The 24,458-nt window shown below is 40.5% G+C and overlaps 1 protein-coding gene across 1 annotated transcript; it reads left to right on the top strand.

The window, feature by feature from the left end:
• Positions 1 to 86: 86 nt before the first annotated feature.
• Positions 87 to 21,904, top strand: KLHL21 (kelch like family member 21). The gene is given in 6 exon segments (XM_038376333.2): positions 87 to 239; positions 8,927 to 9,054; positions 9,057 to 9,953; positions 13,052 to 13,457; positions 18,048 to 18,120; positions 19,838 to 21,904. Coding segments are annotated over 6 exon segments (1,842 nt in total). The 5' UTR covers positions 87 to 195; the 3' UTR covers positions 20,132 to 21,904.
• Positions 21,905 to 24,458: the final 2,554 nt, after the last annotated feature.

The following is a 24,458-nucleotide window of genomic DNA, read 5'->3' as shown; positions in this document are numbered from 1 at the left end:
TCTCTCTGAGGCGAGGCGAGGCGAGGCGAGGCGGGGCGCGCCAGCGGGCCGTGCTGCTGCCCCCGACGGGGCTCTGCGCGCCAAGCCGCGCCCCGGTAAGAGGCGCTGCCGGGCCAGCCGCGTTCCCGCCTCTCTCAGACCCTCCCCTCCCCCACCCCGCCCCGCCCTGCGCGAGGCCGGCGCCTGCTTCGCTTGATGCCCCGAGAGCCGCTGCGCGCTCAGGGGGGCTCGTGCCAAAGGTAAGCACGTGGCTTTGCCGGATTGGGCCCGGCCGAGGGGGCGATGCCGGAGGGGACCCTGGGCAGAGCTGTCGGATCAGCTGGGACGCGGGAGACAGGAACCGTTGTCCTCGGCTCTTGGTGTCCCTGCGGGCTCCTTTCCTCTCCCTCCTCCGACGCGTGGTACAATTCTCCCGTCGCGGAGATCGGAAGGGTCAGATTTGTATTGGTAAATGCCAGTGTTCCCCTCCCCACACTCACACTCACACTCTCACTCCCTCAAAATATTTCCACTGATCATTAAAATGGACAGGCAAAGTATGAAAACTACTGCTTTACAATTTACTAGCGTTTCATTTAAGGTTATTTACTTTATCTATTTTGACTTTGCGAATGGACATTTAGTGTTTTGACAGCTATAAAGCTTTTTTTGAATCTCGGGGTCTCTCATTAACTAATTGATTCTCCCCATAATTTTGCACAACTGTGCAAATTTAAATCAAAAATTTTGAAAAAACTTTTAAGAATAAAATCAGTATTATCCCCTGTAGTGGCAGAGTTAGAAGTGGGTTTTTTACCCACGAAAGCTTATGCCCGCATAAATCTGTTAATCTTTAAGGTGCCACTGGACTCCTCATTGTTTTTCCTTTTCTGTATCTGAAGCTTGATGAGGAGCCCCTTCCTCAGTTTGTTTCTTGCACGTTTGAATCCTTTGCCAGTTCAGTAGAAAAGGGTGGACAGAGAAGAGAGGACACACAAGGAGCGTGCGATTGCTCACCAAACAAAACAGAGCAGATCGGTCTAATTTTAGACTTCTTCAGCTTTGGCAAACTTTCTCAAAACACTTACACAATTTTTTTTTTAAGAGCAAATGAATCTTCTTAGTGTAGTACTAAATTATAATGTTAATGAGAAACAGACATTGAGTCATGTTGCATGTATCATTCAAATTTTATGCAAAATTCTGAGTAGTAAGCTTGTATGACTGTAGCCTTCTGCACTTTAAGTTCCAGACTGTTCTAGCTTTCTTGCCACATCCTGTCTGTGAAAGTAATGTGTCGGCACCTACTTAGAGCTGGGAATGCTGCTGCTAATAGCTGTGTGTCCAGCCCATCTATGGGCAAGGAACAGTACTGCCTTTTTGCCTGTGTACCTGCATATTTGCCTTCCCCTGGAATTTAGGAAATCATATGGTGAGAATCTAGTAAGTAATGTGTCAGATCATCAGGGAGGAAAGGAAGGCATTGTGTGCAACTTGAGTTCTGATCAGTAGTCACTGTACAGATATTGTTGAAGAATCCACTCTTGTGCCAAAGTACTTTTGAAAAATAACTTAATTTAGAAATGAGATGTGACAAATGTCCTAATATTTGTTTGTAAAAGGCAACTGATTCCTTTTGAGTAATGATGAAAACCTACTTACATTTTTTAAAGAAACACATTATTTCACGTTCTTCTTTTTGCAAATACCTCAGTGCACTGGCTATGCCATGCTGATTGGAGAGGCCATCTGACCCTGGCCCCATCACAAGTACAGCAACTTTATGTATGCTTTAGGTGAGAAAGTTTGTGCTGCTGGTCTTGATAAACTACCTGGGATTACATCCTAAATCTAGCAACATCGGCTCGGGTTTATTGCTACTGTCAGCTTTTCTTACAGCTGTCTTATTAGTTGAAGTTCGTTCTCTGACACTTCAGGATTCAGAGCAGAGAGCATCTTACACCTGAAATTATATGTTTTCTCTGTTAAAGAAAGCTGAGGTAGTCATTGAAAGCATTTCACATTTGATGTGTATATGGTGGCCTGAAACAAAAGAGCTGGGGGTCACAATAGTGTTCCCACTGTGGATATCAGGATGGAAAAAAAAAAAAAACAACTTTATTACTAACTGGTCTGGGTCAATGATTGAATGAGCCATAAAGGCTGAATTCCTCTCTCACCTTTTGGGAGAAAGGGGATTCCCCTTGGAACAGAACTTGGGCAAACTACAGTGATCATATGTGTATGAATATGCACAGCTCGAGAAAACCATATCTGCTAGTTGCTATACAACAATAGTCAAGTGGCTATTTTAATTGTTTTATGTATCTTCTTAGGGTCATAGAGTAAACTATGAACCGCCAGCGGAAGGTATAAAAAATTCCATTTACATAACAAGCCATTTTAAATTAGGAAACAAAATTGCATTCTGTTAAATATTATATAGATATGGACACTCGGTCCATGTCTACCCAGAAGCACCACACTTTCCTTTTACTTTACTTTTCCAGGCTAGCCCATTTAGTAATTCCACTGCTTTTCTTCTGCAGGGTTCAATTTCTTTCAGAAAAACTAACAGCATATCTGTTTTATGTAACTCTATAAGATGTTTTCTCTCACTGGTTCTTTTTTAATTTTCTAGTTCTATGGGATTAGTTCAATACTGAGAAAGTGCTATTATTTTAAAATGTTTTTGCTGTTTGACTTGTCTCATTTCCTATTTTGCCAGCTCTACACAATCATATCTTCTACTCTGATAGACTTTTCCAGAATACTTTTAATCTCTTCTGATGTGAGACCAAGTCTGTTGCCAAATGGGAGCTGGAGAAAAACTATTATAGTGCCAGAGTCTGTTGCATTAAGGCAGGGGTCCGCAACCTTTCAGAAGTGGTGTGCCGATTCTTCATTTATTCACTCTAATTTAAGGTTTCACATGCCAATAATACATTTTAATGTTTTTAAAAGGTCTCTTTCTATAAATCAATAATATACAACTAAACTGTTGTTGTATGTAAAGTAAATAAGGTTTTTAAAATGTTTAAGAAGCTTCATTTAAAATTAAATTAAAATGCAGAGCCCCCTGGACCGGTGGCCAGGACCCTGGCAGTGTGAGTGCCACTGAAAATCAGCTCGCGTGCCACCTTTGGCACACGAGCCATAGGTTGCCTACCCCTGCATTAATGCCCCGCTATCAGTTACCATCATTCTATATGTTACAGCTATTCCTTCTTTGGACTGATTAACAATTCCTGTGTAAAGGAGACATGGCTTTCTGTCTTTTTCATTAAATGTATTAAAGACATAGATCTAAGATGTTAAAAATATGTAAAACATAACAAAAACACAAATGTTCATAATGGTTGATTCCGTTTTCTGCCCAAACCACTTTGCAATATGGTCCACTTAATAGCATATCCTATATGAGCCCACCACTCTTAACGAACAACCTCAAATGCCTCCATCAAAATCCTCTAGACAGTTTTTCCCCTTTCCTGATTAACTGTCCATTTCCTTCTTTCAGTCTCTTTACATCAACCTTATTCCACCTTCCCCCCCATGCTCCCTTTCTTCCCTTCACTTATCCCTGCCCCCTTCAGTGCCCTCTCTCCTTTCTTTTGTGTCTCTCTCTCTGATTCCTTCCCAATAATCCCCTCTTCCCCACCCCCCCAAAAAATATTGTGGCGCTAACATAACACTTGTGGAACATCATATTGTTCACTCTGCTGGTTTGTTATATCTCTCCCCTCTCCATGCTTTATCTTTTCTATTAAATTGTAAACTGTTCAGGACAGAAACTGTCTCAGCCTTTCTTTGTGTAGTGCCTAGCTTAACGTGAGCCTGATATCCGTTAGGATTCCTGTGTGAGTAGGGTTTTATTATATTTGTATCTTAAATTGCAGTGCCTAGTATTTGTAGGAACTTAACTTTCTTTCCTTTAAATTATTTTCTATGCTTTTGCTGCATTTCAGTTGTTTAATATAATAAGTTAGTATACTGTTGTTTAAAGGCATCCTAATGACTTTTGTATCCTATAAGCATATATTTAATGCTATACATTATATAGGACCCTTTTACCAGAAAGATCCCAAGATGCTTTAGATTTAGTATGAATAGGGATCACTTAACTCGCCAGAGTGGAATGCAGCAGCATTATATGATAGCTGAATTTTCTTAGTAAAGAAAAAAACAAATGTAATACACATGGGAGGATTTAAAAAGACAATGTAAATATGAGTTGGAATTTAGCCAGGACCTTAGGGTTAACACCTTAACTTGTGCAAAAAATGCACAGGCCTTCAATGACTAAAAGCGGGTCAGGTCTTGAGCTTGAGATTGCCTCTCCAACTGACAGTTCACAGCCCCATAGAGCTTAGAACCCAGCCACCAAGTCGGAGGGAAGAGCATCCCATACTAAATCACCCATATCACTTCTGCCATCACTTGGATTTTTGCTTTGGCTGCAATGGTGGTCTCCTATGCAATATTGACCAGGCCTAATAATGCTTACATATGATATCTGACAAAATCCCAGCCCCCGATGGCATGGATGCAGGACTAGGTAGTGGTATTTATAAAATTATGAAGCTTATGTACATATGCTCTCTCAAATAGGGTGGGAAAATCAGTAATTGAAAAAAAATGTATTTAAAACAGATATATTAAATCGAATACTTTTAAAAAAAAAATATTTGAAATTACATTGAAATTGACAATCTGTGTTAAGTCTAAATTTACTAAAATCTATTAATTGGTTACATTAAATTAAAAAAAAAAAAAAGTTCAGGCAGTACACATTTGTTGCCAAAGTTATTAAGAAAATCAAACCACTGACCTAGAGGAAATCACTGGCTAAGCATCTGGAACCAGATTTAAGTGCTAAGCCAGTTTTTCATAGCAGTAGCCTCTTTTGCAGGTGCAGAGGGTATATTTTATTTTCAGTTTATTCATCCCGTTCAGTTCAGTTGCTAGCTCTTTCCAAGTTGAGAAGCTGACTGTGATTGAAAAGTCAGGAAAGCTTCTTTTCCTTTTCCAATTTATGATTAAAAATGAGGTATGAGATGATGAGATCTGATAGATCTAAATTTCTGAAGGACATGGGCCCAGATCCACAAAAGTGACCAGAAACAATCAGTTCAATTCATTAATTACAGATGCTTTGTTTCATCATTTTTAAATGCCAAACAAGTTTTGATACTTATTTTTTCTCATATATCCAGCATATTTAAGCTAGTTTATTTATCTATCAATTTTAAAATGTTTTTGTGCATTTTAAATTTCATGTCCTTTTTACATCCAATCGAGCTTGACACAAATCACAAGTAAAAAAATCATCTGGTAAATAAGAAATGTATCATTCATCATTTAACATAATACAAATGCAAACATTAATGGAGTAAATGTGTTAAACTATGTAATTGCTTACACTACATGTACACATACTTATTTACCCCCCTGGTTAGAAGAAAGTACCAAATTTAGTGTAAAGATTATATCTAGTTGCACACTCACGGTTTATTTCTTACCAAGCAATTAATCAACTTTTTGTTAGGAATATAACTAAAAGTACAAATGCAAAACGAGATTAAAATCAGTTTTTTAAATTTTGATTTAAATCAGTACACCCTGCTCTGTCAATATACAGCCCAAATCCAATTCAGTCTTATTCTTTTCAGAGTAGCAGCCGTGTTAGTCTGTATTCGCAAAAAGAAAAGGAGTACTTGTGGCACCTTAGAGACTAACAGATTTATTTGAGCATAAGCTTTCGTGAGCTACAGCTCACTTCATCGGATGCATCCGATGAAGTGAGCTGTAGCTCACGAAAGCTTATGCTCAAATAAATCTGTTAGTCTCTAAGGTGCCACAAGTCTTATTCTTATGAACTTTAAATCTGGATTCTCCTTTCTAAAATATCTATTATGAGACTGAAGTGTAGAAAATACTGAGCAGTTGTTTGATAGCACGTTACGTAATTCATCTTGCTAAAGCTCCACGTTTGAGGAATGTAGATAGGAATGTTTTAAAGGCTGTTCATCTTATCCTGTTTCCCTGATTTGAGGACAGTTTCCCTTTGACAAACCTTTTATTGCCCCTCCCCCCTTCTTTACATTGTTCCTAAGGTTGTTCCATAGTTACTATAGTCCTGCTTAGATCCAGAAAAGAGTAAACTAACCTATTTTATAATTATATTATATTTAAGACATTATTTCATACACTAGATTGTTAATTAGTCTGTGTAGTATTTAGAATTCTTACAGAGAGGGACTTCATTTGTGGAGACATTTTGCCACATGGTTGTAATTATTTGTTCATGTCCTAAGGTAGATTCCCATTTGCGGTATGTTGTGGATACTGAAGCCAGAACAAGGAGTTGTTGCTGTGCCACCCCAAGGTGTCTAGCGTTGGCTTTTGTCCCTTTAATCCCATGAAGACCATACATTGCATTTTGTGAAAGACACTAAATCTTTGGGTTGTGTTAGTTCTTGCATGTTCACAGCAGTCCTTGTAAATGAGTATCTGGTGTGAACGGAGCTATTCACTTCCCTGACTACAGTGGATGTTTGGAGTGCACAAAGAATGCAGCATCAGGCATTTAAAGATTTAATTTTGTTACAGTTCTGTGAAAATACTTGTCCTGCAGAATGAATCTAGCAAGGAATTTTAATAGCATACGTTTGCAGTGCAGATAGTAGAATGCATACAGAACTCCTTATTTTATTTCCTAAGACTATATAATTATCCCATTAGTAAACCTGCAACTGAGCACTCAAAAAACTCTCTTACTAGATTGTCAGAGATCCCCAAATGAAGAGGGAAAATGGAAGGTTTGAATGGGGAAAATAAGAAAACAAATGTATTTGCCAGTGAGTAAGGCTGTGTGTCTGTCACTGATTCTGTGACTTCCATGACTTCTGCAGAGGCCAGTGCAGCTGGCTCCGGGGCTGCCCGAGCAGCTCGGGCAGCCCCTGGGCCAGCCGCACTGGCCCCTGCTGGGACAATCTTGGGCCACCAAGCCTCCCCAGCAGCAGCAGTAGTTTGGGTATGGGAGGGGGCTCAGGGCTGGGGCAGAGGGTTGCGGGGCAGGGTGGCGCTTATCTCAGCCGGGCTCCCCGGAAGCAGCTGGCATGTCCCCGCAGCTCCCATTAGCTGTGGAGCAGGCGCTTGTGGCGGGGGCAGTGTGTGGAGCCCCCCCCAGCCTTCTCTCCTGCTAGGAGCTGCAGGGGCATGCTGGCTGCTTCCGGGGAGCTGTGCGGAGCTCGGCGGGGGGAGTCTGCCAACCCTCACCCCCCTCCCCCGACCTGCACCACCCCCACACCTCTGGGCTGAGCACGTCAGCCCCACAGCACCTCCCAGGGCTACCCCCCCCTAATCTTTAGTTAGGGGTATATCGTACAAGTCATGGATAGGTCATGGACCGTGAATTTTTGTTTACTGCCTGTGACTTGTCTGACTTTTATTAAAAATACCCATGACTAAAACGTAGCCTTACCGATGAGTAATATACTTTGATTGCTCAAGTTTGACTTTCTGTATTTTATTATTAAATGTTTGTCAAGTAATGGGATTGCCATTATTGTAGGCAAAGCACTCTTCATTGATTCTGTTAAAATGGTTTATTGCTTGTATTACTTGTACCAGAGTGCTTCTAAAAGCAACTGAAACAGTATGTGCTGACCTGTAGTTACATAGCTTTATTGTTATAGTTCAGTGAGAAACTGTATCTTGTAATTGAGATTGTCTTTGCAACTTGTCCATTTTGTGAAGTAAGGAAAATATTCAGTTTTGTAGACTGCAGTGTTTGCAAGTACAGATTGCAGGTGCTTTCTCTAAATGGAATAAGAAATTCCCCCACTTATTTCTTCTGTAAAATTCCATTTTCAGTGCCCATTTAAATAACTAACTGTAATGTTTATTTCTTCCTTTACTAAATTCTGACAGTAATAACCAGTCCCCAAAAGTGTCTTTAGATAGTGGGTTGGATTGGATTGGAATTCCTCAGACGTTCTTGTCAACTGCTGGAAATGGCCCACCTTATCACTACAAAAGGTCGTCCTTGTTGTGGTCCCCCCTCTTTCCTGCTGGTAATAGCTCACCTTACCTGATCACTCTCGTTACAGTGTGTATGGTAACACCCATTGTTTCATGTTCTCTGTCTATATAATCTCCCCACTGTATTTTCCACTGAATGCATCCGATGAAGTGAAATGTAGCTCACGAAGCTTATGTTCAATAAATTTTTTAGTCTCTAAGGTGCCACAAGTACTCCTTTTCTTTTTAAAGAAATTAGTCGCATTTGAACAAAACTTTTATTTGAAACCAAGAAAGGCTACTAGAAGTGATAAATTCATGTGCTGTGCATTTATCCTGCTAACCTTTCTTCTTCCCCAGCGAAGTTTGTAGTGTAGAAAATTGAGACCGTGTGTGTGGATAAACTGAAACTGCGCACCAGGCCTATTTTCAAACAATCTTGAACATCCTCAACATTTTTTTTAAAAAAAAAGGTCACAACAGGTCTTTTCACCTGCCTTGATTTTCAAGTGTGAGGCTCTGCTAGGTGCATCTGTGACGACAAAGCAATTCTCCAGAAGCAACCCCCTCACCACAGAGGAAAGATTGCAGAATCCCTATGGTTTCTACAGAGCCCTGTATAAACTGAGTCTCCTTGCTGGGATGGAATCAGTTAGGGAGACCCCTTCCCCCCATTGATGGTAATATTCTAAACTAGAGCAGCTGTCCCTGACATGAGTGTGTGGGGAAGGGGGTGTACTAACCTGTGGGCTCTGCCCTTGATTGCCACCTAGGCCCAGTGGGCTTCTAGGACTTAAAGGGGTGGATGACCAGGGGGTGGGGGCAGGAGCCACGGGTGGTATGGGCCGGGTCTGGTCCTTATAGGGGCTGTGAATGCCTGAGAAGCCCCATGCTAACCTGCTGTGTGTTGCCTCCTCCACAGGCATATTATGGAACCGAGCCCGGCAGGAGGAGGTGGGGGTCCAGGCGAACCAGCACACGCCGTGGCGCTGCTGCGGGGTCTGAGTGCCCTGCGCTCTGAGCGGAGCCTGCTTGATGTGACGGTGGTGGCCGGGGGGCTGGTGAGTTTGGGGCGCATCGAGCTGTGCTAGCTGCAGCTTCTGGCTACTTCCGTGCCATGTTCGGCGGGTCACTGCGGGAGTCCCGGGCCGAGCGGGTGCGGCTACATGGGGTGGACCCTGAATGCCTGGCACTGCTGCTCGACTTTGCCTACACTGGTCGGGTGGGGCAGCTGGGCCCCGACATCGCGGAGCGGCTGCTGCGCGCCGCCGACCTACTGCAGTTCCCAGCCGTGAAGGAGGCATGTGGCGCTTGGCTGGCCCGGCAGCTGGAGCCGGCCAACGCGCTGGACATGCAGGATTTCGCAGAGGCCTTTGCTTGCCCAGCCCTCGCAGCTGCTGCGCACCGATTTGTGCTGCGCCATGTGGGTGAGCTGAGCACACAGTTGGAGCGGCTGCCGCTGGCGCGGCTCATCTCCTACTTGCAGGATGATGAGCTATGTGTGCCCAAGGAGGAGGCCGCCTTCCAGCTGGCACTGCGTTGGGTGCGTGCTGACCTAGCTGCCCGTGCCCCGCTGCTGCCGCAGCTCCTGGCCCACGTGCGCTTGCCCTTTGTGCGCCGTTTCTACCTGCTGGCGCATGTGGAGGGCGAACCCCTGGTGGCGCGCTGTCAGCCCTGTCTGCGCCTCCTGCGGGAGGCCCGTGACTTCCAGGCTGCTCGCTATGACCGGCACGACCAGGGGCCATGTGCTCGCATGCGGCCACGACCTTCTACTGGCCTGGCAGAGATCCTTGTGCTCATTGGTGGCTGCGACCGTGATTGCGATGAGCTGGTCACCGTTGATTGTTACAACCCTCGTACGGGGCACTGGCGTTACCTGGCTGAGTTTCCCGAGCACTTGGGTGGCGGCTACAGCATAGCGGCGCTGGGCAATGACATCTACGTGACGGGTAAGGACGGGGCACATTGGATTTGATGCCCTGAGGAGTGTTGTCTGGGGAAAGGGCCACAGCTGAGCATCATTCTGGAGGGAGCCCAAGTCTGTCAAGGGATGGGGGGACAGCTTTAGGTTTAAAGATCAAGGGGCATCGGCAAAGCTGTAGGAGAGGCCAGAACTGAGATCCTTGGCCTTTCAAAGCACTAATATTTTTATAAAAAGTTCCCTCTTTTCTTTGCCATTAGTCCCAGGATGGGCTAAGCATGGCTTGTTTTGGGTTCACAGAGTAACGATTCTTTGAAATGAGATCTGCCTTCATAATTAGGGTGTCTCTTGCAAAGACTCAGAAACCGTTCTGTTCTGCTAAATGCCAGGGGAAATAATTCCTTGGCTTCCGTGAAAATGTTGAACGAGTGTGTTGCATACATTGTAAGCAGACACGCATTCCAACACCCCGTTTCAAAGGGACTTTGGCTTCTCCACAGTGCAGTAACACTTTGTTCTGTGTGGAGGCTTGTGTACAAGTCTGTGTGAAGATATTTGTATACACTTTTATTGTGACAGACTTCAGGCCTCTGTGGTTGGTTCTAAGTACAGGCTAGTGCAGTGTGCTGGTAAACCTGAAATGGTTTTGTTATTCTGCTTGGGTTTATAAGCTGCTTTATGGGTTAGATTTGTTCTGAGTTGCTAATAGGCTTGGAACTCAGAGGTGAACAGGAAAATAAGTATGTATGCAACTTTATATATTACTTACTTGAGTGTGTGCAGAAGGAACCTCCTGAACACTTTATTTTTAATGTGTGGGGTCCATCATCCAGGAGACTCTTCCACTTTGTGGAACATTAAATATTAATGTTTAAATTTGTAATGAAAATATTTAGGTTTCCTACAGTGGTTCTTGGTTTTTCACAAATGGACCATGTCTAAAGTTCTATTCAGATGTTTGGCATAAATGCGAGTTTTCATTTTGCAACAGGGATTCCTTTTCTGTAGTTATTCTCGTTTTGGGATGGATTTAGTAGCTGATCTCAGACAGGCAGCTGATTCATAATGACTAATACTAGTGAGTATGTAGATAGCATTTCAGGACCCATGTTGGTGTAACTTCCCAAGACAACAGGGAAGTAGTCTGATTTCAGATCGTTTTCAAATTCCTGCTGTGATGAGAACACTTAAGAAAAGCAGAACTTAAAGAAAAGTAAGTAACACAGGGTGCAACACGAAGTCCACCATGTACGCTTGTTGCAGAGCCACCAGGTGATGCTCTGGAACAGAAGGTTTATTAGTCGACAGGAACACAGCGTAGAACAGAATTTGTTAGCACAGAAATCAGTGACTTTCAGCCAAGTCCATCTTGGGGAGTCCTGGGCCAGAAGCCCTGGACTCCCCTTCTTCCAGTCCACCCAAGCAGACTGCCAACACCCCCGTTGCTTCTCCTCCTTGTCTATGTCTCACTTCCCGGGCAAAGAGTCACCTGGTTGCATCCTCCTCCTGGGTCTCAGGTTACGAAGGGCACTGGTCATAGCGTATGTTCAGGCAGCTAGAGCAGCCTCACCTGCCCCTAAGGTCTCAGCCAAAGTCACACACCCCTATTCCTACCAATACCACTGAGGTATTGGTGCAGCACACAGGGAAACTGAGGCATATGCAGTATTCATGCAAAACAGTAAAACTCACATCGGCTCAATAGTAAGACTCACATACAACATAACAAGGGAAAATCCCCACTTCGTCACAGCACTCAAGGTAGAAACATACCAGAAAGTCCTCTGATCCTCTGGACTTCAACTCTCAATGTCATTTAACCTTGGCACAGCAGTGCGTTTATGGTATTGAAGGGCAAAAGTTGTGTTTCTTTCTCTAGTGTACTCCCTGGCTCTTGTCAGTTTGTCAAGTTTGCCACTTTAACTATACCAGTATAAAGCAGCGACCTCCCATCTCACCTTCACCCCCAGTGTGGGTGCAGTTATACCAGTGTAAAGGGACCCAAACAGAAATAAGCTATACTGTATGATGTACCTTTTTATCAGTATAACCATGTCATCAAAATTCACACCCTGAACAGACATAGTTATACCGATAAAGGTTGTATGTAGACCTGACCTAAGTGAACAGAAAGCTGTTCAATCTCTGACGTAACAAAAAGCATGCTTGTGATTTAAGTAATGTCATAAACATGATGATGTGCTAAAATGGAATAATTTTGTATTATTTCTGCATCCAAACAAAGTCACATATGGTAGTATTCAAAAACAATGTAAGGTTGATTGACCTGGAATTCTGAATGCCAAGCATTTTGTCACACACCTTGTGATTGCTGACTTCTTCCAAGAGACTTGTACTTGCATACGGGGTCTGTTGTCATTGAAGATGCATGGATAACTGTTTTTGTATTTCGCATTACAGTTGTAGCTCAGAGGAAAAGAGATGTAAAGGGAAAGCTTAGAAGCAGACTTTTGTATGAGGCAGTAGTGAAGTGGGATCAGGTGTCTAAGGTGGTTGTTTAGTTTATGCAGCTTGCATGCTAGGTTTGCTCCACTGATATCGTTGTCAACTATTGTAGAAGTGTTAGTTGGACTCTTATCAGTACCTTTGCTGGCTAATTAATTATTGTTGAAAGTTGCTCTGTATTGGGTCACCAGCTCCAATCCCTCTCGTCAGGGATATGGTGAGGGTTGTAAATAGGAAAGGGAGAAAATGGTTAGGAAGTTAGCCAAACCTGGGATACATGTTTTGAGTTGATGATGCATCAGATTTCGTCTGGGCACCACATGAGGGAATCTACTCTGAGATACTGGGAGTAAATGGGAGACAAATTTACAGGCCCGTTTTGGAAATTTCCAAACAAATTTGAGGTTGAGTGGTACCATTAGCCTTGAAATTGTTGTGAAACAAACTGCCATTTCCCTCCTGTGCCTTAATATTTTAATAACAAGTAGGCTGGGGAAGAAGCAAAATTTGTTATAGTATTGGAAAGTAATAACATTTTTGAATACCTAATAAAGGACTGAGTTATTACATAAAACCCCTGGTCTGTCTTCCTCCCCATCCCCCACATACAATGGGCTATATTGCAAAATATTTACTTATGAAATGTGCTCTCTTCTTTAGGAGGATCAGATGGGTCAAGGCTCTATGACTGTGTCTGGAGATACAACTCCAGTGTGAATGAGTGGACAGAAGTTTCTCCAATGTTGAAAGCAAGAGAATACCACAGCTCTACAGTCTTGGATGGACTGTTGTATATTATAGCCTCAGACAGCACAGAACGTTATGACCACTCCATAGACGCCTGGGAGGCTTTGCAGCCTATGTTGTACCCAATGGACAACTGTTCTACCACATCTTGCCGTGGCAAACTCTTTGCTATTGGCTCTCTAGCAGGCAAAGAATCCATGGTTATACAATGCTACGACCCTGAAACTGACCTCTGGTCCCTCGTGAACTGTGGACAGCTGCCTCCGTGGTCTTTTGCACCAAAAACTGTGACTCTTAATGGACTTATATACTTTATAAGGTAAGTAATATTGTATTCTCCGCCCCACCCCATCCCACTATAGAAATTTTTTTTTTTTTTTTTTTTTTTTTTTTTTTTGAGAAATAGTGTAGAAGGATTGGATTTAAATCCACAATTTGGGAAACGGAGGCAATTTTACAAATCTGGACTGAAGAGACATCTACTTTAAAGTATTCAGAGTAGCAGCCGTGTTAGTCTGTATTCGCAAAAAGAAAAGGAGTACTTGTGGCACCTTAGAGACTACACATTTATTTGAGCATAAGCTTTCGTGAGCTACATCCGATGAAGTGAGCTGTAGCTCACGAAAGCTTATGCTCAAATAAATTTGTTAGTCTCTAAGGTGCCACTAGTACTCCTTTTCTTTTTGCTACTTTAAAGTAGAATCCTTGAGTTCTGTTGGCTTTTAATCAGTTCTTCTATTACTTTAAACACACACGCAACGTCCAAGAAAATATTAAATTGTACAGCAGATACCACATGTGTAATGAGATAAGAGAACATGATATGAAATGGGTGGTGGTGGTGGTTGTTTTTTAAACCAGGATTTACCATTATGTGTTGAGTTCTAATGGTTCAAATACTTATCCACTTAAAAAATAACCTGAAAGGCTTTCCATCACTGAAACACTTCATCTAGTGTACTGTCTTCGTGCGTGAGCAAATGTAAATCAAAAATAGTCCCCAGAAATTTTGTTTTATTACCTTTTGGGTTTCCTTAAAGCAGTAAGTTGTATCCAAGATCTTTATTTACTGCATTTGGATTTGTTCGTGCTCAGTCCAACATCTTGGCTTCCAGCAGCTGTTTGAAGTTATTCCTCTCCCTCTTTCAGTATTCAACTAATATTGAAAAGGTTCTTTCATCAGAACATCCATCCTATACACTTGCATAGCCAACTTTACTTGCTGTTTTCAGCAGATTGGTAGTTCAAGGTTTAGAATTTCTAATAGTTGAGTAGTTGGCCCATACGCACCTCTGTCGGGGGTGCTGCAGCAGTTGGAAGTCATTGGTGGTTCATTGGGTAAGTAGCTGAGAAAATTATCTGACACAGCAAAGAGAAAATTCTTCCTCTTCTTCACCCCCTCCTCGCTTCCCCCAAAAAAATGCTGCAAAAGGGATATTTTTCTGATAATTTATAAGGACAATCTCAAAGCAGTAGGTCATATACATGGGATCAAAGGGTAACTTACTAACCAAAGCTGCTAACTTTCAGTTTAGGTGAGTTTTTTCTTCAAGTGAGAATAAAATCTCTCCCTCTTCTTTACAATCAACCCTAGTTACGGTAATAAATATGGCATCACAGCAAAACTAGTCTCTTGGGTTACTTCAGTATTAGAAACAACCTTGAGATGGGAATGCCTTGTTCTTATTCAGACGAGCATGTGGAATCATTTTTGCTCCTGTTTTCCCTCCCAGCCTGCAAGCAGTATGTTTTCACTTTCATTCTTGGAAGTATTTGCCTCATGCAGCACTGTTAGTGACAACAAACATTGTAAACTGTGATAACTCTTTTCTCTTTAGAAGTGGCTTGACAGCAACTTCAGGATTTTTAAAGCAGTATCACTAAAAGGGTTGTCTTTGCTCTTCACTTGAATTCCTGAAACTCCTATTAATGCTCTGTTTGAGGTAGACAACAGGTAGAAGAAGACATCTCCATGTATTTAAGTTGTTTAGAATCTTCAGGTTCATATAATTGAATTAAACCAGTGTGATTTTTAAATGCTTGACTCCCATGGACCATCTTTCCTCTGCATAGACACCTCTGCTCCGAGATTGCTTCCCAAAGTAGTTCAAACTAAGGAAACTGGTTTATAAAGCATGTACCTTGGGAGCTGTAAGGAAACTTATTCATTGTTTTTTTTTTTTTAAACCACGGTGGATAAAAATTTATTTGAAAATATTTAAAGATCAGATATTTTTTTTTATTTTAAATCTGAGGGGTTTTTTTGTTTAAATTAAATACAGGTTTATTTTTAAAAAATAAACTTTGAAATTGACAACCTGTGTTAAGGTCTAAACTTACAATAATATATTAAAACTGTATTAAATTAAAATAATAAGCAGCACGTTTGCTGCTGAAGTTTTACAGAAAATTAAACCACTGAACTGGTGAAAGTCACTGGCTAAGCACCTATAACCAGAGTTTGTTGACGTGCTTAATCAGCTTTTGACAGTAGTAGGATCTTCTGCAGATACACAAAGAATATTTTTTTGTTTCAGTATATTCAGATAGTTCAGTTCTATAACTAATTCAGTCAAAGTTAAGGGAAAAAATTTACACTGGAAAAAGGAGAAAAGCTTGCTTTCTTCTTCCAATCTATACATAAAAACTGGTTGTGAGAGGTTGAGATAAACTAGTTCCAGACTCTTGAAGGACAACGAGGACCAGAAATAATCAGCTCAATTCACTAACTACATATAATAACACTTCGTTTTCATAAATCAGTAAATGCAGAACATGTTTTGATATACTTTTTTTTTCTTCTGTATCTGCACATTTAAGGTAATTTTACTTAACTAATACAAAAATTAAGTGCTGATTTTTGTGCAGTTCTTTATTGAATCAGAATTTCCAAATTGAGCTTGACACTAAATCACAAGTAAAAAAATGATCTAACATAATAAAAAAAAAGTAAAATTTAAAAGTATGAATAAATGTAAGTTAAGCTTTATATTTGCTTACATTATATTGATACACTTTATTTATCCTCCTGGTTAACAAAGAAAAGCACAAAATTTAGTGTAAAGGTTATATTTAGTTGCAAATCAATGTTTTAAATCATTACCAACCAGTGAGAATCAACTTTCTTTAAGAAAATAACTAAAGTACAAATGCAAAACAAGATTAAAATCCTTGATTTAAATCAAGGTTTCCTGCTTGGTGGTTAAAATCAAGTATTTAAATTACATTGATTTAAATAAATCCATCCTGTTTTTAACTAATTATAACTATAGTTCATAAACCTGGATTTTGCTGTATACTAAGCAGACCCTTTTATAAGCATGATAGCTTCTAAATGAATAGCCATCAGGAGAGGTGGTGCTCTGGGATGTCTGCAAAGACTCTTATTTATTTCACAATCCTCTTACTTTGACAAACGCTGTTGCTATCACTTTGATTGGAATAAGCAGATGATTTTGTTTTCTCTGTCATCACTAGAGTGCTTGTTGTAGATTGCAAAGGACATGGTAGTTCTTGGAAAGTCAGTAACAATGTCTGAAAATACAATACTCAGTTTTAATTGTCTTGGACTCACTTTTCTTCTTTCATTCAAATTTTTAACTTTAATAAAGGACTTTATAGCCAGAGATTGAATTATCCAATAAAAGATGTCTATACCAATTGAAATGGATTCTAATATAGTACATAATTTTACTGTAAGTTCAATTAACTTAGTTCTGAGACTGACTCAGTTAAAATGGAAGCTCAAATTAATTAGTGGTTTGAACTAAGTAGAGATTCTGTATTCTTAGGTAGTCTTCTAACTTCATTCTTGATGGTACTTTCTTGGATTACTTTAAGTACTGCTGTGACTGCCCCTGACTTTGTAATCTCCACATTTCATATGACAGCAAAATTGCATTTCTGTGTCAAATAATCCCTCACCTGTTGCTGTCACACTCCTGGTCTCATGAGTGGAATGGGTAAAAGAAGCCTTGTGGGATTATAGTGCTGCTGTTAGTTCTTCCGTTACAGACCTCTCTCCACCCTTTATTGACATCCCCACCCCAGTTTAAATTTGGCATTGGCTGAAGTCTCAGTCCAACATGAATCCTTTTAGTGTTAATTTAGGTGGGGAGAGGTTTGTTACCCCAAAATATACTGCACAAAACATCTTAGAAAAATGACACTCGTATTACAAAAACCAGAATTATTTTATCAGGTAAAATTTGCAGTAAATTTATCTGTAGTGGGACCCACAAGTGCACATTTTATGTTGGGGTTGCCCAGCAGTATCAGCATAGCACAGTGGTGCTTCTAAGTACTGTTTGTAATACAATAATTTTGTATCCTGTCTTGGGCAGGCACCAGGGCTGAATAATTATGGGCAGTTGTAGGCAGGGGAAGGCAGAAACACCGCCTGAGCTGTTCTGAATTCATTCTGCCTCCAGTGTATGGTTCACTGCCACCCAACTAGCTTGTCCAGCTGGGTATCTTTTCAAAATCTGTTCCACCAGAATTTATTTTTTAAGTGCAGTTTTGACTTGGAGAAGCAAAGAAGTGCTAGTCACATTCTTTGGACACAAGCACCAGTTCACAAATGTGAGAATTCCTATGCATAATGATGCAGCCATGTAGTATGTAGCTCTTCAGCACCTGGGGCTATGCAGTTCCATTGATTTCTGGGCTGGCCATTGATGCTGCATTATAGGAGCCACATGAAGGAGTTTGAAGTGTGCACTGTATCTCATGTCTTGGTGCAAGTGCAATTTGATCAGTGTGCACATGAGTTTGTGAATGTAACAGGGTGGAAGCAAAAGTGCTAAGGTAGCACTTCAGACACGTACTTGGACTACTTTCACCTGTGCTTGATGAAAAGGAGGGAGCCTTTACAGCTCTCTCAATAGTGGTTTCCTTTTTTCTTTTATAGAGATGACTCTGCTGAAGTGGATGTTTACAATCTTATGAAGAATGAATGGGACAAAATCCCTCCTATGCTTCAGGTAGGATGTTGACAACGAGTTCATCTAAAAACCGTTGGAAACGATTCCTTTAAACTATAATCTTCTTGGGGTAGGGGAGTGACTTAATTATTTAAGCACTGACACAACACAAAATAAACTCAGTGAATGCTAACAATATGTTCAGCCATGTGCAGCAAAAGGTAGTCCTTGCTTCAGAGCAGTTCTATTTTAGATGACAAATAGAGAACAATGAAGGCTTGTCTACACTGTGTATTAGTTCACACTAGAAGGGTATAAATTCCAGTGCACACTAGGGTGTCACACACTAACTGGCCTGCACTAAAAGTTTAGTGTGCAATAATGTAGTATACAATACTACGTTAGTGCACCTGGGAACTTCTGGTGTATGCTAGCAGGGTCCACGTGGGCCAGTTCCTCTCCAGTGTGGACTAATGGCACAGTGTAGACAAGCCATAAGTGCCCAAGCCATCATGTGCTGCAGCTGCATAGGTTAGCAGAGATCTTTGTTTGTATCTTGTTGTTTTTGTGGTTCTTAGATTATAGCTCCTTTAGTTGGAGTTAATGCTGCTGACCATATGGCTGGGACTTGTCAGTTCTGTTACAATTGTGTTGGCAGCATATTACAAGCAAAATTCAATAAGGTGATAGGAAAATCTGTTGGAGATGATATGGTATCTGTTGTGTCACCTGCTGGGGCTTGTGAGCACTATACCTGTTCCAGATTAGCAATTGTCAGCAATAACAGAGGACCCACAAATTTGGGACTATCTGCTAGGCTAGATATCAGTGTACCTACCTAAATGGGCATAATCATATAAACATAGGATTGGAAGGGCCCTCGATAGGTCATCTAGTCCAGTGCCCCGCACAGAGGCAGGACTAAGTATTGTCTAGACTATCCCTGACAGGAGTTTGTATAACCTGTCCTTAAAAATCTCTAGTGATGGAGATTCCACAACCTCCCTAGCTAATTTGTTCCAGTGCTTAACCGCCCCTGACAGTTAGGAAGTTTTTCCTAATGTCCAACCTAAACCTGCCTTGCAATTTAAACCCGTTACTTCATCTCCTGTCCTCATTGGTTAAGGAGAACAATTCCCTGGGTTGTCCTTATTCCCCTTTTTATAGATAGGCACTATATTTGGACTTCTGCAGTCCTCTAGGCTCTCTTCCATCCTCCATCAGTTCTCAAAGATAATTGCTAATGGTTCAGAGAGCTCTTAAATATTATAGGATGTATTTCATTAAGCCCTGCTGACTTCAGGACATATAACTTGTCTAAGTAATTCTTCACTTGTTCTTTCCCTATTTTAGCCTCATCCTACCCCATTTACACTGATATTCACTATGTTGTTTTTCCAATCACTGATAACTTTTTTGGTAAAAACTGAAACAAAAAAGGCATTTAACACTTCAGTCATTACTGTGTTATCTGTTACTGTCTTTCCCTCTTCATTGAGTAATGGACTTACCCTATTCTTGATCTTCCTCTTGCATCTAATGTATTTTTAAAAGGTTTTCTTGTTACACTTTAAGTCCTTAGCTAGTTTTATCTTGTTTTATGCCTTGAATTTTCTGGTTTTGTCCCTACATACTTCTGTTGTTTTTTGGTATAGTCCTTCTTCGTAATTTGACCTAGATTCCACTTTTTGTATGACTCTTTTTTGAGTTTCAGGTCGTTGAAGATCTCCTTGTTAAGCCAGGATGGTCCTCTCTAATAACATGTTTTTAATTGTAGGTTCACGTTGGAGGGAGCTTGGCTGTGCTTGGTGGGAAGCTCTATGTCTCTGGTGGCTACGATAACACATTTGAACTTTCAGATGTGCTGGAAGCTTATGATCCAGAAACTCGAACGTGGAGCATAGTGGGACGGCTGCCTGAACCTACCTTCTGGCATGGAAGTGTCAGTATATTCCGACAGTTCATGCCACAAACTACACGAGACGACGACAGTATTGCTCTGGATAATGCCATTAACCTAAACAGGCAGCGCCAGAATCTTCATAATCAGAATCTTAATGAGTTACGTTAACAGTAGAAAAACTTCTCTGTGGCTTGAAGTGAATTCATTACAATTAACCAGTGTTGATTGGGGGGAGGGCAGGAGGCAGACTGGTGCTTGGAAACTCTGAAATGGATTGATCAGTAATTGCAAGCAGGGGAAATAAAAACCCTGAAAGATTAAAATGTTGTTGTAGGAAGCATAGTTGGCAGAAAGTTAGAGGCCTCTTTGGGTGCATTGTCCCTCAGCACTTTTCTGTGGATGGAGAAGGTGCAGTATTTACCACAGAAAAGCTCTGATATGAGAACTCTGGAAAAAAGATATTTTTTAAAAAATCACTTGTTACTCAAGCACCACTATGCAGGCAGCATTGCGAAGCTTTTGATCAGACAGCTATGAATAGTACCCTGCAGTCAGCATCTTTCCACATCGTAACATTTCATATTTGCCACCAAATTCCATTCTTTGTGGGGGGGGGTTATGAAACATAGAAGAGAGGAAGGACCAAAGTTTGCTAATACCAGAGGCTCTCTGAAAGGGGAGAGATTGGTTTGGTAAGATATATACTTTCAGATCTAATACTCCGCTCAGTGCTCCAGAGGAAGATAGACCATTTGCCCAGGTCCTTGCCAATATGGTCTGAGGGAAAATTCCACCCACAAAGTTTGGGTTCATTATAGATGTGCAGATATGAGGATATAAATATCTAGCCCTAAATATGCCGAGAGCCACGATAAAGTTTGGTCACTCTTCATGCTTTCATGAAGAACCTATTAAATTGCTAAAAAGCTCCATGCAAGGATATTAAGGTTGAGAGTCATGAAGTTTGAAATTTCCCTCCCCCGCAACCTTAAATGTGTGATAAATTGTTAAACCTGTACAGTATTGTAAGTTTTTATACAGAATTTTCATTTCTCCAAGCAGCTTGTGCTTTTATTGGTCCTTACTATAAACATTTTTCTTTAGAAACTTTTCATTTTAAAAATGATTCACGTTCACAAACTTAGATTGAGGGAAATGTAAAATACATTTCAATTTCTTTTTTTAAACAAATATCCATCTGATAAGAAGTAGGGAGAGACTTTAGAGGCTGGGGGCTCATCTCAAAGATCTCTTGGAGAAGAACATCCTTCTCCATCGACATTCAAATCTGGATAACATTTTTGTTTCTATCAAATTGTTTAGTCTGCAGTTGAACTTGGCAGAGAAATCTCTGCCGTATGGTCTTGTCTCATGAGGTTATTTGCTATTTATTATTGATGTTCCATAAGCTCTGAAGACTTTAACTTGACTTTTCATATCAAGAATGGCAAAATTTGTGCTAGATTGAGCAGATAGGCCCTGGATAGTAGTTGAGGACACTGTAAAATGCAGAGGGTGTATTCTCACTATTTAGATTCTAAGGAAGTAGATCAGAATGGTATTTTTAGGGGAGAACTTATTTAAAGAGAGGAAGTATAGAAGAGCTTCCTTGGGAACTGTCCCATGGATTTGAGCAAAGTAATTTATTACACAGTATTTGGTATATAAAAAAATAATTTTATGCTGCTTCAAACATCTGAAAGTATTGTGGCTAAGCTAAGGTAAATTTACTGTTTATAAATGGATCAGTTTTTTGAGTGATAGAACCTACTAATGTTAATATTACACATGAGAATTAACCTTCATCAAAATAATGTAAAGCAGCTGTTGGAATTTTTGAGCAGTTGGTAAATGCTAATCAGGGCCTTTAGTTCATAGAGACTGAATTTTGTTTAGATCTCTATTGCTTTTGTAATCAGTAAGTTCTGCTTTCAGATTTAAGTGATCTGGCAGGATTAATTCTATTTCCTGTATTTAACCTGAGCAAGCACATTTCAATGGAAGAGGAAATTTCCTGCTAATTCCTTGATTTAATGTCTGGCTGTTCCTACAGAGCTCTTAAATTTCAAAATGCAGCATGATCTAGTTGAAAACAAGCATTAATGTCTCTTAGGAAAGCATGATGAAGTGAAACAGTGGGTAAGATTGTAGCTGTGCACTTTCTCAGTGGGGAAAACTGTATGAATTTAAACTTCACCTACTCATGACAAACCCAGATATTAAATCGCACAAATCTTTAGGCTTCTTTATTTGGAAGATGCTGTAGGATATCCTAACTCACTGAAATGTCCTAAGCTCCCAAGGGAGAAAGCATTTTCTCTTGAGCTCTTGAGTCTATTCTCTCTGGAACGCTTTCTCTCTATTTGCAAAAAGAAAGAGTACTTGTGGCACCTTAGACTAACAAATTTATTAGAGCATAAGCTTTCGTAACAAAAGCTTATGCTCAAATAAATGTGTTAGGCTCTAAGGTGCCACAAGTACTCCTTTTCTTTTTGCGAATACAGACTAACACGGCTGCTATTCTGAAACCTTTCTCTCTATTGCAAACTTTCAGCAGAGATTCTTCCCATTATCCTGAATTAGGACCACTTTTAAACTTTGATAGGTAATTGACAGTGCCTTACCAGAATGTATCTTAAGACAGGGTTATAGAACAACTAGATTGTGTTGGTAAGACTTTAGTCTACCAAGACTTCACAGTGGGTGGAACAAAGTGACTGTATAAATCAACTTGATAGATTTGGCAAACTTCAACTTCTGTTTTGTTTTGGTTACCTCACTGAGTTTCCTAGTTGGGAATACCAATCAGTGGACCATTTGGTTATCTCAGTCAGGCTTTTTAGTATCGCAGATTTTATAGTAACCAGTTGGAAACCTAAAAAGAAAGGTTTCAGAGTGGTAGCCATGTTAGGCTGTATCAGCAAAAACAATGAGGGTACCACAAGGACCCCTCGTTGTTTCTACAAAGAAAGGATAGTTCTGTTACGTATTCCCCTCTCCCTTAGCTCTTGTTTAGCTGATGTGGAAGCAAGAACATGGGATGGCTTCTTATTTGAGGTTTACAGCTCTATAAACATGCTTTTTGTTGCTGAAAATATATTTTTTTAATATGCTTTTAGCTCCTGTTCTCTGTTCTCAAGCGAATGTTAAGCAAGATACAGGGCTCATTTTGGTGAAGCTTGCCTATTTCCTTGGAAGGATGCAGTGAATTGATGCAATTTCTTCACTTCTGGCTGTGGAATACTATGCCAGCAAGCAATTTGTGTCTCCACAAAAGTTAAACTGAAACCTCAAGTCAGTCTGTCTTCCACTGAGCTTGTGCAGTTATTGTAATGGAAGTAATACACACAACCATGTGGCGCTCAATAGGGTGCCAGTTATTTAAGACATGTATTCAAATCCATCTTAAGATGTGGAGCACTGCTGCCTACAGTATGTTGTAATTTAGTATAATTTAATTTGCATAGTAGAATGGTAAAGTATTTATGCTGAACTATTAAAGTATATTTATGTAGAACATTCTCCTACTGTAGTGTTCTCTGCTGGACCTGTGTCATCTTGAAGTTCCAAAACCAGCTGAATAATTAAGTTTGTGTTTATAACTTTTTTGTAGACTTTCATTGTGTCCAAACCTTTAAGTACTGTTTAAATACCATCCTTTGAAGCAAAGGCATTTTACATTTTGACAGATTTTGGATTTTTCTTCTCATATTTCCGTTTTTAAGCTTCCTTGAAATGAACAAGCTAAATAAAACATGTAAAATGTAAAGGTTTTGTTCAGCTCTCAGTGACTGCAGAGAGGGTTCTAGGTCTGATAGGGTTAATGTGCCTGTGGTGGCTCTCTATCTGATGCATGTTTATCAAACTAAATAGTCACTTTCCAAATAGACATTGAAAGGTAATTTTACTTCACCCATAGAGGAAGTAAGATTTAAGGGTTCTCTTCCAAGCTGTTTGTTAGTCACTATTAAGTACACTTATAAACACACACTATTTTTAGAATGCTTCCTGCCTTCCTATCACAAATGAACTATGCTAAAATGGCTTTTGCATGGCTATCACAGGCTGAGTACTGCTAATACTGCAGACACTTACACTGTCTTGCTGCCATATATGGTCCCTCTTTAAGTGACTTGAGTAATTTAGTATTCTAAGAGTGGCAGTTTACAATAACCAGAAAATCAGGCTGAGGGGTCAAGGTACTGTATAGCGTCAATTAAGAAATAACCCTGGAAGAGTTGGTTCTCTAAGCTGTACTCCATTCTGGAATCTAATCAGCTACTTGTGAAATGCTCTAGCATAGATTGGTTGAATTCTGATATGTGCACTGACAAACTACTTAAACTACATCTACTTCAGAGCCAAAGCAACTTTCAGCCTTTATAAAAGCTTTTTATAAAGGAACCAAGGGATTCATGTAGTCCAGTTATTGAAATTCTCAGTTCCCTTAAATTGCCTCACAGCTGATGTACTAGGCATCTCTTACTGGAGAACT

The sequence above is a fragment of the Dermochelys coriacea genome, chromosome 18 (genome assembly GCF_009764565.3).
Source record: "Dermochelys coriacea isolate rDerCor1 chromosome 18, rDerCor1.pri.v4, whole genome shotgun sequence".
Lineage (NCBI taxonomy): Eukaryota > Metazoa > Chordata > Testudines > Dermochelyidae > Dermochelys > Dermochelys coriacea.
Note: the sequence above shows the minus strand (reverse complement) of the source record. Positions and strands in the feature narration are given on the sequence as shown.